The 17015-nt window shown below is 39.4% G+C and overlaps 1 protein-coding gene across 1 annotated transcript; it reads right to left on the reverse strand.

Annotated features, from left to right (window-relative positions):
* Window positions 4100-16608, reverse strand: LOC8070641 (cation-chloride cotransporter 2). Its single transcript, XM_021461720.1, has 13 exons — window positions 16370-16608; window positions 13758-13906; window positions 13501-13576; window positions 13322-13413; window positions 12778-12892; window positions 12327-12427; window positions 9261-9322; window positions 7629-7874; window positions 7437-7551; window positions 7110-7304; window positions 6042-6442; window positions 5599-5760; window positions 4100-5514 (listed from the first exon to the last, which is right to left on the reverse strand). The coding sequence occupies exons 2-13, from the start codon at window positions 13901-13903 to the stop codon at window positions 4418-4420; spliced, it is 2808 nt and encodes a 935-aa protein (XP_021317395.1). The 5' UTR covers window positions 13904-13906; window positions 16370-16608; the 3' UTR covers window positions 4100-4417.

Here is a 17015-nt window from a genome sequence, read left to right on the forward strand (position 1 = left end):
TCTGCATATTGTCATGGAACACAAGGCAATATGTACAACACATATACATGTTTGATTTTTTTGTGTATTTTACTTTGGACAACCGTAGTATGCATGTAATAGGTTTGTCTCCACATGCATGACCAGTGTGAACCGCATCTTACAGGCTTGAAGTAAATTACTTCGAAGCGTCCATCATAGTCCTAAATCACTCTATATTCTCCATAAATATAATTATTAATAAACTCATATGTCAGACTCAGAAGTGCTTACTATGGAAATTAGCTAGGACAACAACATTTAGCACCGGACCTAAAATAGCATTATTATTTGCATAGAACTTATTGTTTTCAGTAGCCAAGTTAAGAACAATAATTCAAGTCTTCAAATTCAAACATATATCTAGCAGCTTTCTAAATTCTAAGAGAAACGGCTTAATGAATTACATATGCATACTAGAAAAAATGAAACAACTCAAACACAACGTAGCCACTTATTCTGTTTTACACGAAAAATCAAAGCACTACGGAGTTGGACCAAGAACACTATTGGAGATGCAATTTCATCAAACAAAATATTGGAGATGCAGTTTATTTAAATCATGCCACATTTTGTGAAAGTTATGCCATATTCAAACCACTGAACGTATCTATGTCCTTCAATACAGGGAAAGTAGGAGGTGATATTAAAATCACAACCTCAGATGGGACAGATCAAAGAAGCACAAAGACGATTGCCTCGAGAGAAAATATATAGTAATCCTGGCTTAGGCCAACAGACCACAGAAATCAGAAACCGTATGTGAAGAATCTAAAGATTTAGCAAAATAATATATGCTCCCATACTAGGAGGAGGATTGAGGAACGCAGCAAAGTAAGACGTCAGCAGACGGATCTCACTGAAATGTGAAAACAGAAATGGAAGGCACATACAATTCGATCGACAATGGTACAGGCAGTGAGGGGAAGGGATCGAGGAACTCACAGTGACGGGGAGATCGATGGCGCGGACTGCGGCGACGAGCTCAACTCTCCTGAAGCGGCGCCCACGCGGGCAGTGTGTCGCCGGAGGCCAGAGCAGTCGAGGCACCTCCAGTTCCCGGCGTCGGAGCGCGCGCGCGCCGGGGGCTTCCGAGTTCCGATCGATTCCGAGAGCCAGACGGAGTGCTGCTGCGGACCGCGGAGTGCGACGGAGGGGCGCAGGTGGAGCACGTCGACAAAGGATGGTGAAATCCTGCCGCCCTGCCGTGGCCCGCAGGACATGTGCAGACGCCGCCGCTGATCGCTGTCGCAGGGTGTGAAGCGCGGTGGCGGCGGCCGGGGCTTGGAATTGGGGAGGGGCGCGTCAGACCTAGGGTTTGGGGAGGGTTTCGCTTCCTGCAAATTTTCGGGATTTTTTTTCACATAAAACCGTTGATGTCAGGGCAGGCGAGCGAGGGACAAAAAATATTATTCATCGAGTTGCCCTTTTCTTCGGTCTTGTTTAGATGTGAAATTTTTTTTGGATTTTGCTACTGTAGCACTTTTATTTTTTTGTGATAAATATTGTTCAATCATAGATTAACTAGGGTCAAAAGATTCGTCTCGTGATTTACAGACAAACTGTGTAATTAGTTTTTATTTTCGTCTATATTTAATACTTCATGCATGTGCCGTAAGATTCGATGTGACAAGAAATCTTGAAAACTTTTTGGATTTCAGGGTGAACTAAACAAGGCCTTCCTTTCCTGCGACGCCTACGACCTGTTTGGTTTCCTGGCTAGCTAAACTTTAGGCACTTTAGAGCATCTTCAAGAGCTTAGCTAAAATTAGTAGCCAAATTCTAATGTTTAACCATTTTGTAAAATATAAAACTTCTTAAAAAAGAAGAGGTCCACAACAGACTTGCTATCAGATAGCTAGTGTCAGTGGTTGGCTATATATGGCCAACGAAAATCAAGGAATAGCAAACTTTCTATTTTACAAAACCAAATAGCACATGTGTTGGAGCATATTTTTCTACTATACAAGTTCTAAAAGCCTTCATAATAAGAATAGCAAAGCTGTTGGAGTTGCTCTTAGAGCAACTTCAGCCCAAGTCTCTAAATTAAGCTCTTAAACTTTTATTTACAAGATATGATAAAAAAAGTAGGGGCTCAAATTAAGACCCAACTCCAATGGAAAAAAACAGACCAAGTCTTTATCTCACATATTCTTATCTTGATTTATGGGTGAGGAGAGGAAAGTGGGTGGGATCCTGGATAGGGGGTTCTAGATATGAGGGGCTGAAACTATAATTTGGGAGGGCATGGAAAATGGGAGCCCAAGTAGGAGGTGGGTTAGAGTTGATTTTTTTATCAAGTCCCTAGATTTAGAATAGGGACTTGTTTAAGAGGTGGGCTGGAGTTGCTCTAAGCTAAAGTTCCAAACACATTGACTAAAAGGAGCTAAAATAGTTTCGTTTCATTAGTCATCCAAGTGTAGCTAAAATAATTTTAGCTAGCTAAAATTTAGCAAGGGGAACCAAACATGCCCCTAATATGGCTAATTAAGGTTGTCAGTGACGGTGCCAAGCATGTCAACAGTCCAAAGGTTAAAACCTACATATGTTATAGAGGAGATTAAGATTATGTTGTGGCCACAAGCTTGGAAGGAGCAAGTCGAGCAGAGAGAGTAGTCTGTATAGGCGTAGACTAGAGCTACATGTTATAGAGAGACTAGGAGATGGAAAGACTAGGCATAGATCGCTAGTAATTAATAAAAACTGCAAGATAAGTATATGTACATCAGTACATGTATTTTGTTAGGTTAACATTATATGCATGTTATATATATAGTCGGTTTTTCTCCTTCACGCAACTGTGTAACCAAATCTCACCCGCAATCTCTATGCCCGTAACCTTCATCAATGTGAGTCCAACACGTGGATTTATTTTTTTTTCTCATTTTGCTTCTTCTTCTTCTACCTAAAACTGCTCCAGCCCACACCCCCTGGCCCCGCTGCCCACAACCCACCCCCGCCGCTCCTTACCCACCCTTCCCTAATCGGAATCAGAGGATTCACCACCACTGTCGCTGGGCTACCGCTGGCCTCGCCCACCACTTGCGACCAGCCATCGATCGGTCACTGCCCACCAAGCTTCCCCACCAGCCAGCCTCTGTCCTCCTCTAATCTCACATGGAGGATAAATATATGTTGATCCCTCGCCTCCTGCCACTGACAACACTCTACAGATGTCCCCTCCACGCCCCCCTGTTGCCTCGCTACCACCAGCAAAACCACCACCGCTGCCGCAGTCCGCCCGCCACCCCGTATCCCTCCTTCTAAGTCCGGGGAACACTAGAGGTTCCCCACCGCCACTCAAAAGCTCTAAGTTGTACAGTTGCTAAGAGGAAGATGACACTTGCTAGTTCCAAACACACATCTCGGTACATGCTCGCGCATTGCCAACAATGTCCGGATCAGATTTTCCTTGTTAGGCCGTTTTTTTTTGTTTTGTTCTGCTTCTAGTCGTGCACCTAGATCATAATTAAGTATATCTCTTGTATGCCATATTTTACATATATAGGTAATGTCTAATTTTACTTGTCAAAAATTGGTGCATTTTAATTATTTACTTTTTCTTTACAAAATTCTGCTAGCCACTCAGATTTTCTATTGTTCTCTATGATAATTAATTTGTAGTTGATTATTTATGACTAATTGGAAAAAAAAGGCGATCCATATTGGTTGCTGCTACGTAAAAGCCAAGCAAGCTAACTATACCATCTGACCTAGGAATGCAGTGAGTGCACTTCGCCACTAGCCTTTCTGGGCTTCGACATGCACAGCAAACCTGCAGCCAGTATACTCTGATGCTACCGAGCCTTTGAGAAACAATGAATTGTGACAATGAATTCAATTACAAGAAAGCAATTGTAATAACAAGTAGTTCCAAATATGTACATCAATAGTTACACAACTTCAATGTTTATTACAACAATGACCCAGCCTTTATACTACAAGAGAGAAGAATGAGAAATAGTTCTTCAATCTAGCTAGAACTTCAACATTTATTTATATGATTACATAACTCAAATTGTAACAAATAGTTCCAAATATGTACATCAATAGTTACATGCCTTCTCTCAATAATATAAGATAGAAAATCTATTTTATATTTTACTGAAGGTGGAATACAAAATAAATCAATACACACAGCGTTGGAGTATCTCTCTATAAAAAATAATATCTAGACTATGTATTTTCTATCCGTGCAAATGTCTTAAGTCTACAAAGAATGTAACTAAATCCTATGCAAGTATTCACCCCTGCTAAATGGATTCCAAATTCCAAACTCAGCAGTAAAATCCATGCAGCTAGCTAAGCATGAGAGCAACCACCATCACACTGAAACGGTATGTATACCCTCCAAAACGAACTAGCTAGGTCGTAGCTTATAAATGTGCATCAAATCCGATCACGTGAAAAGTGTGACAACATCTCTTTTATATCCCCTAACTATCAGGATTCGTGGGACGTTCACGACAAGCATATCCATATATTCCATGTAGCAGTAGGCCGGGTGGTTCAGAGGTGGTGGTGGGAGGCTCACCAGCACCACGGCCGCCATCATGGAGTACTTGACAATAGTTGTATTCAGCTTTAGCATTGTATATAGGAACTTCTCAACCTTCTCTTCATTTACCACGACTTGCCTGCCATCCTCCATCAGTGGCCGCCCTTCTCTTTGTGCAGTCTCCTTCGTCTGAGAAAGGTATGCTCTGATTCTATCCTGAGCGCTTGTGTATTCTTCTTGGGGATCCTTCTTAGCATTAGGGCTGATCTCAGAATGTGCTTCCATTGACTTCATGGTCACAACAATAACCTCAGCTTGCATCCGCAGATCATACAGATACTTTTTAACATCAGCCTTTAGCTCCTCAGCTTCTGTACCCTCTTCTGCTATGCAGAATACCTGAATCTTACAGCTTTCAAAACCATTTCTGGCGAGTAGGAGCTGAGACAACAGAAGCATTAGCCCTCCATCCCTCACAATCCAGTATAGGTCAATGGTCCCATACAGTCTCTGGTACTCATTAGGCCACTCATCAAGTCCTTTCACAATAACAATAGCCTTGTTAGCAATAATGCAGTCATTTATGATGCTGATAAATGATGACGGTATCTGTGTTATTAGATTCTCACGACGCCATATCTCAGGATATCGCATGACAACAATATTTGGCTTCAAGTTGCCTAGGCCCATTATCTGAACAATGCTGCGGAAACCATCAGATATGGAGCGAGCAACGATAATCTCAGCAACACCCTCACAATGCTTATAGTCAATATAGGCACTAAGTTGACGGTAAGCTGTATTTGCTTCCTCAGCTGATTCATGGTAGTCACCATCAATGATTGAGACAAAAATCGACATGCCACGGCCCTTTTTCTTCATGCATTTGGCAAAATCTGCAAGTTTTGGATGGCACGGGACATTTTCTGGAAGTTTACCCCAAGGGCGGCAAAATATAAGAGGAATGGGGTACCAGTTTTTTGGATGTACGTTATTTGCTGCACGAAAATAATGATAGTTATATGGCATGGTGCTTGTAGCTCAGCTAAATAATGTTCATTTTCCATGCAAAAATATTCTACCTCCAAGCGATCGGAGGCTTCGCAGAGCCAGTTGAAAGTATGCACTTTTAAATCCATCTCCCCAGTCACCAGCCTTTCCTTTTAAGCTGACATAGTAGTAGATAAGGCTTGCGAGGGCAAGGGAGACCACGGTAAAAGTCCATGAGATCATAAACATGATAACTGTATATTTAGGGGAAAATTATCTGTCATTAAACTCAAACTATTCAAAATATTTTATAAATCTCAAGGATATAATTATTTGTGACATAAACCAAAAAAAACATATAACAGTTCCATGAACATAAGTTTCAAAATTTGTACACTTGTTTTGTGATTCAGTCTTCAATTTCCACATGTTTCTAAAGATGTTATTGCAATATTATTTAGAGATTATAACATGTAGACATATATTTTCGATAAAATATGGTCACAAACAAAATTATAGGAATGAAGAAGCATACCAATACATTGAGATGCACCGATCAGCGATAGGACCCAGTGGTGTATCTTCCAACGAGGGCGCCAGCTAGGAGCATCAAGGAGATCCAGCAGAAAGCATGACAAATTAACACCAGCATAACACAGAAGGAAAAACATAGTGATAGTAGGTGTAATCAGATCCAGGTTCCCGATCACAACACAAGCAATACATATGAAGCTTGTAAACAGAGTTGCCACATGAGGCTCAGACCCTTCGTAAGCCTTAAAACAGTTAAGAATGGGAAGGATGTCATCATTCGCTATTGCTGCAAGTAACCTTGGAGCCCCGGTCAAGCTCTGTAGTGCTGCACCCAAAGTGGACAAAATAATTCCAATATAAATTACTGCTGGACCAGGCCAAGCAATTGTTGCAGCAAGAAGCCTGCATATATTAGGCATGTTTAGGAGCTGACTACACAAGACAAAAAGTAGCTATTCTGAAGAAACAATAAAATGTACTTTATGAAATTGGAGAATTCAAGCTTTCGACATTCAAATTGTGTGATCATATTATAGTATATTAGATCACTCTCCCTATAGAATATGAGTACCTACTACTAGTTACATTCAAATTCAGTGGTTCAGACTTCAGACATAAACAGCTGCTGCATTTCTGAATTAGTTTTTCCCCTTAAATTCCAAAGGCAACAAAATGACACTCATGGAAGATTTAAGCATGTTACATTTCTCATATGTAGCACTTCACATGACAACAACAGAGAAGAAGGTGAAGCAACAATATTGCTAGCTAAATTCAAATAACCACCAGAGTTTGTCAGCACTCCAGCAATCTCAGCAAAATTGAAAAAAAAAAAGATTGATTCTTTAGCAATACTCTAATAAGCTATTTATGCTAGTAGAAAAGTTTAGCTTCCTTGCACCAAGTGAGGATAGCAAGAGTGCTAAATGACAACGCACGTAAAGCATCCACCCGTCCCCCTTGATGTCACATATTCAATAAGGTAGAGGTATCTACCACTAGGAAACATACTATCAACAGTTATTAGAATGCAAGACGAGTGATGCCATATTTCTAAGGAATATGGAACCTGTCAGTTAGAAGCTCTTCTCTTGTAGCCAAGGCTCCAAAAAGAAACACAGATAGCAGATACATCAGAGTAGTTGAAAGGGTAGCACTTAATGTTCCAATTGGTATGGAACGCTGTGTGTCTTTCAGTGAAGCAGACCGGTTTGAACCAGCCATGATTCCGGTAACTGCTGGGAAAAAGAGTCCTAACAATGCACTGAAAGAAAAAATAGAACACTGTCAGTTGGTGTGCATTGATTATAGATTAATAAATATGAATAAGTCACACTATTATGTCACTAATTGGAAGGTTTCAAAAGGTAAGTGTCAAAAGCAGAGAAGGCCCTACTTAAAATCCCAATATATTGACCCATTTGGATCAGGAACCCCAGCATTGTTTGTAGGTTGGTACTCTGAACTCCAGTTCTCCGCAAGTGTAACGATACTCAACCCAGTGATTCCCTCTGGTAGGAAATACATCAATAAAAGTTCAATGCAAAAAGATAATACAAAACAAAATAATAATCAAAGGACTACTTACTTGGAGCACCGGGCTCTGGTGCAATGGAGACGCCAATATAAATGCACAGTATTGAGAAGAGGACTGGTACTAAGAAAGCAGGTGCAACCTTGTTGATAATTTTGACACCGCCAAATACAATAAAACAGAGTAATATGGTCACGATGACACCATAGATCTGGAGGTCATGCAGACTAGGTGTTGATATAGTCGTTGCACTTTTTGTTGTACCATTTCCTAATGTGTTGTTGACCACTGTTACAGTCTCTGCTTTTAAATAAAATTTCTAAAGTTAATTTAAATAAAAATATTACATAACAGAACTTAGAATGAAGAACATGACCACTGCAAAAGTAAGCTTTTCACAAATTCAACACTTCAAAGGAAAAGGTTCCCTTGTTCTTCTAACAATTTGATTTAAAAACATTTTGCACTTCATGCAACTATAACAAATAATCTCCTAGATATTTCTTTAGTAAAAATAAATTATTTATAATCTTTACTTGCAGTTTACAGTAGGGTATTCCACATACAAAAAAGAGTTTCAAGACAAATATGCAATATATTGGACCATGAGTTCATAACACAACGACCATAACAATAATACAATGCAAAAAAAAGATTGCAGTGATTCACTCTAGATTTTATCAATCAAAATTTCAATTTGTTCTAAATTAGAGAAGAAAATGAAATCTGAACATGGAAATCTACAGTTTAGACTGGAGAATAAATCTGGGAGAGAGAGACGCTGAGTCGAGCGGAGCTAGGAGGGGGTGCGCCGAGCTGCTGCACAGGAGGGGTGCTGCTGTGCTGGCTACTGTAGACTGCAGTGACAGCCAACAACTTCAATATGCCATCCTCCGCTGCTGGACGTTGGTTACCGGCTGCAGCAGCAAGGGGGCGAGTCGAGCGGACAGCGGGGTTGTGGGGGTTGAGGGGGAGCCAAGAGGGGTGTTGGCTGCACCGTGACTGCTGCTTCTGACTTTTGAGTCAATGTGCTGCAACTCAGCCGCTGAGGCACTATGTCACGAAGGACGCCGATTTGCTAACGGAGATGGGATGCAGTTTCTGGTGACTTCATGGGCATGTAGAAGGTTGACTGGGCTTTTGGACCTTTACAACATAATGTACAATTATCTGTGTATACTATTTAATTTTTGTATAAAAAATATAGGTATTCCTTGGAATACAGGGGATCGGAATACCCCTAGCTCCACCCATGGATGGTCATTATAATAGCGTATCCATCTGACTTGGAGAAAAATACAATGAAAAAATACATCAGGATCCCTTGACCCTTTCCGCCACAATTGCAACCATTCGACAAATAGTGCCAAAGAAACATCCAGATTCCATAGTTTCACCAAACTAGTATAACAAACTTGCAATCAAATCTTGATTTAATTGTTGCTCCTATCACCAAGGGTAAATAGACTTTTTTGTTTAAATTTGGTAGTAGCTATCATTATGGGAACATACACATAAAGACCATATACAGACATAAACTATATGACTAGCATGTTAGCATTGCATGTATCTTTCATAACACTTGACAGGCCTATTCATTTTATAATATTGTCTTTCTAGATATACAAATTGATCATCACACATAAAATATTCATAAGAAAACATAGAGAAAACTTGCTTGAGTACCTTGAAAGAACCCAGCTGAAGGAATAGCATCTAGAAATGTTTCTACAGCTCCCAATACATACCTAAAATTAGGGATCACAAATAAGAACATAGTAGGGCATAATATCTCCACGGGAGAAGGTTAGCAAATAGAGAAAAAATACTAATGTATCCAAGCACTCCACTCAAAAGAATGGAATTATACGCTCAACATTGCCATATCTGAAACTTCATTTATTATTATTTCCTCCTTTAGTCCTAAAAGGAATGGATTTATTTTTCACCATGTAATATTATAGTTATTTCCTCCTTTATTCCTAAATTGACGGTTATTAATAAGCATGTTATAAATTCTCAAGAACATATGCCAACATGAGGGTTTCGGACTCAAGCACAATATTGGCAAAGATCAAAGATGACACTAAGATTTTAGCACAAAATAACAATTAAGATTGAAAGTGCATCTAGGCCCCTAATGGATTTGTTTGAGCTTTGAGTAGCATTTTTAGGAACCTAACCCATAGAAGATCAGGTCACCAGGCCATATATGTGCAAGTAAACAAGCAACTGAAACCTAGTTATATGATGTTGAGTTTACGTGTTCTTTATGTGTTAGTGAGTTGTGGCAACCTTTGAATGTAGTTCAAAGTGCATCTAGGACCTAAGTGGGTTTTGGTTGAATGACAACATGATCATTTGACTAATGTAATTGATGAGATCATATGCAGGTGTTTAGTCCTAGGTTTGATTATTATGTTGGACTTGAATGACATGCAAATGAGAATTGATTCCAAAATCTTATTTACAAAATGAAGAATTGACAAGCATGTGGAAATGACAAAAGAGGCATGCTTTGTTGAACATCAATTGGTCTCACACATGAGGTTTTTTCATCGAATTTTGTTGGTGTCGAAGCTTGATTTATCTCAAGATTGAAATTAAAATGAGGATCATAGTATTAAAGAAAAATGAATTCAGTTGAGTGCTTAATGTTGATTCATGACATGGTGTGATTTGAGGATGGCTCGATAGGATGAAGGTAGCAAGAAAATAGCTTTGAGAAACTAAGCGAAGGTGAAGGGCAAGTGATAGCTTAGCGACATAGGTACCATGGCTAACGTGAAGAAGAGAGTACTCACACTGAGCTAATGAACTAATCAGGCTATGATGTTCATGTTATATGCAAGATGAAATCGTTGTTAAATCATATGAACAAGTGACTTGTGGATAAAAAGTGTAGTCTTGATCACATGGTTTGGAACATCCTAAGTCACAAGCTCAAGTAGGACATGCTCACAAAAATGGCAATGTTGAAGGCCCCAAGATGATGAAAATTGAAGTGATCACACAATTTCAAGAATTAGGGGCTCAAAGTATGAATTAATTGCATATCGTTAACCTCAATTATAGGTGTGTCATACTCAAAAGAGATGCAACACCGGTTACTAGACAAGTCCTCAATGTGCTCAAATCAAATCAACATTAGTTTTAGAAAATAGTGGATAAAAGCAGGTAAATCTGGCTAGGCCAGTTTTGCACATGTTTGCAATGGCTAGTTTTGAAAGAACCCAACTAGGCCGATTTTGACTGACTTTAACCCCAACAGCTATTTCATGGGAGTTGAGTATTTATACATACTCATACCCTCCCAATTTTTGAGGGTTGTCAATGCCTTCCATGTCCATCTAATTTTCAAAAAAAACTTGAAAGCATCGTATGTTCCTCCCTTCATGTGCCTAGAGTCTAAGTGAGATACCCTTTGGATTAGAGAGTGAGCTTTGAGTTGTGTTGGCATGAGTGAGAACTTGTGAGCTGATTCAAGCTTTGAGCACACTTTGTGGCTGTGTCAAGCAATCACTAAAGCATTTGTTACTCTTGAAGCTTGGCTCCTAGATGGCTAGGCAATATTGGCAAGCACTCAAGGCTGTGGAGTATAGTGAGATAGTTTGTGAGGGCTACAATCTTGCCCTACAAGGGAAAAGATCAACGAGGGAAGTGGTAGTTTAGATAGACCAGACACGAACTTGACCTTTGCGGTCACTCAATGGAGATGTAGGTCCAGAGTATAGAACAGTTTCTAAGGCTGTTGGTATAGTTGTTGCACTACTTATTGTTGTACCGTTTACTGATCATTGTCTCTTGTTTTTGATTTGTCTCAGTTTCATGATTCTATCACCTCTTTGTGCTTTCAATTGTGCCTATTTGGTTATGCTTTCATTTGTGACTATTTAGTTGTGCTTGTTTGTGACTGTAGGAGCTTCATGAACCAGTCAAGGAACACCTAAAAAACCAGCACACCAAATTTGGTTCATCATAAAAGAAGTGAGGGGGTGTTCTAACATTTACATATGCTTTCTACAAAAAGAATCAGCCAGGTCAGTTTCTAAACCCTGTGAAAGTTTCTTTAAAATTGCTAGTTAATTATGCAGCGCTCAAGAGATCCAAAAGTTAAAAACCCAAAGAGGTCGCATTGAAAGAGTTTTGAAATAAAAAAATAAAGCAACAGACAATTGACCTTAAACATTGACGATCAACTAGTGTTCCCTTTGTGCTCCATGTAACTATGCTTCCCTTGTGTTTTTTTTTTGCCCCTTCATGCTATCTCTTGTGTTTGTTATGTACACTAGTTCTTGTAGGTGCTTCAAGACGTGGGCTTCATTAGGACATCATCTTCACAATTCTAGTTATCAATCCATATAGGAGTAGCTTGTAGTTCCTAGGAGTAGCTTCTAGTTTGCCAGTAGTGTCTTCTTAGGGTTAAGTTGTTTCTTGCCTTGCTAGTTGCAGCTAGAGAAGCACCTAATGATTGTTCTTGTTGTAGGTTTGCACTTAGGTACATTTCGAGTTGTAGCACTAAGTGATTACTTCTTCCAAGTTTATTTCTTTATCTTGAGCAATGGGTTACTAGTCATGTTCCCACAAAGTTCTGTAAAAAATTGTAGATCCATAGCAAATCAGGATCCTTTCAATGATATACACCTAACTATGTTTAATGATGATTTAGGGGGGGGGGGGTAGGCCCTGAGGGTCACATATCATTTCTCTAACACTCACATGCATGACGGGAAAATAAACACATGGACTTACATAGCTCCAGCAACAGCATTTCCAAGGAAGAAGCACAACCCAATACTAATCCCAACTTCTGGACCAAGTGCACGACCAATTAGATAGTAAGGGCCACCACCCTAAGAATAAAATAAAATATATCACACTCTATAGGTGTTCAAATTTCTAGGCCATCCATTCAAATACAACAAATCATGAACTATTTTTACTTATATTCTTAAACAAGTGGGCGACTGAGAAATACAGAGAGGATATGGAAAGGCAAATAATTCTAGTACATTTTAACATTTTTTTCCTTCTAGTTTTGAGATTTTTCATTAAATATTTGTACTATTTGTTTGATTTTAGGTTTTACCTCACCGTCTCGCATATTTCATGAACATAAAACAACTCATTGATTGGCAAATGCGAATTGTAACCTACTTCGAGAAACTTCACCAACCACTAACTCTACTCATATTTGGCATACCTTCATTGCTCCATTTGTTGCAATCGCACTTAATGACAATCCAGTTAAAAATGTGCATGCACCACAAAATGCGACTAAAACAAGTGACTGCCATATGCCTCCCATACCCACAATCCTGTAGTAAATAGAAATAAATTGTCAATTCTTGAACATTGGAATATATTGTTAGTTTGTCCATAATAAGAAATAGACAATGCCATGAATCAAAAATTTCAAAATGCCAAAACTTCTTGACTAAAATAGAATAATACTTTGAAGCACTAATTTAAACTATTGACTTACTATATCTAGACTTGGTTATAAGATTACAACATTACCATTCTAAGGTTTTGGTTAACTATGAAAATAGATTGCTGTTAATGACTAAACAGATAGCAAATGTAGCAAGGCTATTTGCCAAAAACAGATAGTTATATTTTACATGATGCTCGATGAGATACGAAAATATGAATACGGTAATGAAATCTATTAGTGTGCTTAAGCTTGAAAACTATCTAGAAACTAATGCAACACATACATAATAAAAACGATAGTAGAAGTGTACCAAGTAAAACGGATATAATATATTATTCCCAAGATGTTCTGTAGACATGGAATAAATACACCCATCAAGGTGCCTTGTTTAGGCTCAGTTTCCTACACACCAAATAAAATAAATGTAATTATCAAGAAATTTATGTTTATGAAGAGTTAAGTGTTTTGCCCGCATGGACCAAAACAAACCTTAGGGAATCCAATGGCTATCTCAACATCCTCGTCCCTAGGGCTAGATGGTGCCTGAGCTTGTTCTCCTGCCATACTGTTCAAAACAATCAATTAGATAAATGACACTTTCCTTTTAATTTGTAGAGTAAAATAAATAGCTTTAGATTTCTAACCAATATCAAGTGATTAACAAAAGAAAACACAAAGTGCTAGCAAAAATACCCTAATATCATATCTAGTAAATGTGGTGAAAATAGTAGAACAAGTGGTCATACCTCTTGAGTCCCAAAATATTGACCAGAGAGTCAAAACCAAAGAGCTCGAGCTTTGAGTCACTTTGAGATACATTAGATACAGCATGACCATTTGAAGAGGCCATTTGTGTTCTTGGGTCAACACTTTGATTAGCACTAGGCTTCATGGCCTACATATAAGGAATTATAAGCATGTTAGTTCTCGCACATTTCACACCAAAACCGAATAGTTTTCTTTTCAAAATTCGTAAATGGATAATAAAGGAACATGACCCACTATCTAGAATAACTAATTGGAGAAGCTTAGGATGGCGCTACATTGTTATACTACATTGGACTTGACGACAGTGAAAATATTGGTGCAATCAACCAACACAAGGAAAATTGCACTTGTAGTCTAGGCTTTAAGCTTGCATAATTCCTTTAAAGAACAAGTGACCAAACCAATGTCATTTCAAAGTATATAACCATGTGTCCAAACTGACATGTCAAAAAACTCCATTCATTCAATTTTAGTCAAACAAGGTCTTGTTGAAAATCCTACATAATTAAGTTTGCATGATTTGTATGGCCAATGGGCACAACACAAGAGAAAACAATAGTGTAGTATTTCAATTGATGGGCTCTTCATCGTAGCCTTAAACCAACGTCTACAAAGCACCATGGTATTAACTCAAATTACTAAAAAACAACTCCATGCCTTGGGTTCCTAGACTCACATGACCCATTCTGGATCTCATATTTGTCGCCCCAGTTATGGCATCAATTGATATATAGCTCCCTCCATTGGCCTTGGAGCACGATGGGATCAATGCCATCAATGAGGAGGACCCAGCACCAAAGCCATGCCTCGCCAGCAGGGTCCTGGCTATTGTCCAGATAGCATCTATGGAGCCTGGCTCATCCACTATGGAACTTAGGCCGGTACTTTTGGTTTGTCTAGGCATTATTTTGAACACAGGGACAGGGTAATTGAGATGCTTTCCATGATGAGTGCAGCAAGCTATTTCAATGTTGTATCTATCTAGATATTGGCGATATTCAGCTATTGGGATGACGATTATGTTCTAGGTAGCACACATAAGTGCTTACCACACATATTTTACTGGGGCTTTGATGTATAAATCAATGACACTGGTTTTTTTTCGAGAACATGCGCTGCATGTATTTCATTAATCATAATGACATTGGTTTCAACCCACTTGCTTAATGAGGTTAAGATAGCAGCCAGAGCTGTAAGCTTTTTAGTAATTTTGTTATCCATGGTGGATAGGTCATGGAGACATTGATTTAGGAAGAGGCTGATCAGTGCTTGATTCTTGACGATTTCTTTGCTGGATATATCCTTACGCAACTCATTTCCCCCTTGTCTCCAATGGGTGTTGCAATAGGTGAATTGTTGTCAACAGACCCGGACTGAACATATGATCCACACCTGGCACTCATGCAGATTCCGAAGATTCATTGGTGCATGTTGAGTGTAAACATATGAAAAATGGCATCTAACCCATTTTCATATTCCAATGGTGCATGCCTATACTTCTTACAAGCTGGGGCCACCTGTAAATAAAAGACAAATGTCGATCCATTTGTAACAATTAATGCTCATGAAATGAGAAAAACAAACATATGTCCATGTATACCTTAATCTAAAAAATATCTTAGTCTTTTCATTCCACAACTCTTCAGTTGTAGCACTAGTCTGAATTTTAGGGTCGCCCCCTAACCTCGGGCCATGGATCTTCAAAGTCTTCCATGCTCTGTATTCAGCTTTGAGGGAATCCATCCCATCTATTACTATGTTGGCCACGACAGTAGGACCCTGCCAGTTTGTTCTTCAAACTTCAACATGCTCTGTGTGCAACCTTATGGCCTGTTCTGGACTTCCGGGTAGTAGCGATCTCTTCTAAAACTATCTCTATCCACGCTCTATGTGCAATGACATCCAATTTTGCAGTGGTTTTCCTTTTTTTTATCACTTTTTCCATCTATATGTACAGAATTATCATTGCAACCAGCCAATTACTAACTCACTAACAGGCTTCCAGCATTCATGAAGATGAGAAAATGAAATGTAGAGGACTACGCAAAAATAAACAGGGTGCGTTTACAGTTGAACTAACAGACAGAGCATGGAAATTTCAAGGGAAAGGAAAGAATTCAGAACATAGAAGGACATGGCAGGCAAATTCAGAACATAGCAGGATATACCATTACTGAACAAGTTAGGCCTGTTGTACGCTTTGTTACTAAAAAAAAATTCTTCCTAACATATAGCCAGAAGAATTCCAGTTGTAGTATCAACTATCAAGCACCATCAGCTTAGCTAGAGCTACTACTAGTAATCAATCTCGTGTTTTGTCTTTAAGCTGGAGTTGTTAATTCAGGCCAGTTTTAGTGGGGATCTATGTTAGAAACAGTGTGGACTAGTTTCATCCCCACAAAAATCATTATGTTCCCATGAAACTCTTTTCATCAATACTGTGCCATGTCAGTATGTTTAATGCTCATGAAAGAAATTCTCAAGGCAAAATCTTCACAAGTTAATTGCAGCAAGGAGATTGTAACCTCTGAGCAACGCCTTTTCAGATCTGATTGGGAGAGCAAGCGGAGGAGAGGAGATTCTCACGTACGTCGGCTTTGCGGCAAGGAGTGGGCGGAGGTCCGAGGTAGGCCGGCCGGACTCGTCTGCAGCAGCAAAACGTCGGAGGAGGCCGGAGCCTGACGATCTTTACGGCAACGGAGGAGCGGGTTCGCCGTCACCTATCCCAGGAGCTCGATCCGGTCAGGGAACGGACTAGTGGATGTACGTGGTGGCGCTCTGCGACCTGGCCGGAGGCGCCGGGCGGCGGCCGGCCAGCAAGCCCTAGCAATTCCGGCTGGAGAACGCGAAGGGAAGGAAACGCACAAATGGCATGCAAAGTTTGTTTTTAAACTGTGGCAATTGTGGTAAATACTTTAGTTTTGCCAACTCAAAATCAGCCGCACAAAGCTCCTCTCCACCCGAACCAAAATCGAAGCCGAAAAAAGCTCATCTCCACTAGCTTCTCACTTACTAACCGTTAGCTCACGTTATTTCTAGGGAGCACTAGTTTTTAATCCGCATTATTATTAGAAGCTGGCGTATGGAATTGGAATGTATGAATGCTTTTCTTTTCCTTTAAGTCTACTACAGGTTTCGCAAAAAAAAATTCTACTATAGGGGATTTAGAAAACATGATCGACGGTTTTAGTGGAGTATATTGCTATAGTGGATTGAGAAACTCATCTCTTTTGTTT

This window comes from Sorghum bicolor, chromosome 5 (assembly GCF_000003195.3).
Source record: "Sorghum bicolor cultivar BTx623 chromosome 5, Sorghum_bicolor_NCBIv3, whole genome shotgun sequence".
Taxonomy (NCBI): Eukaryota; Viridiplantae; Streptophyta; class Magnoliopsida; order Poales; family Poaceae; genus Sorghum; species Sorghum bicolor.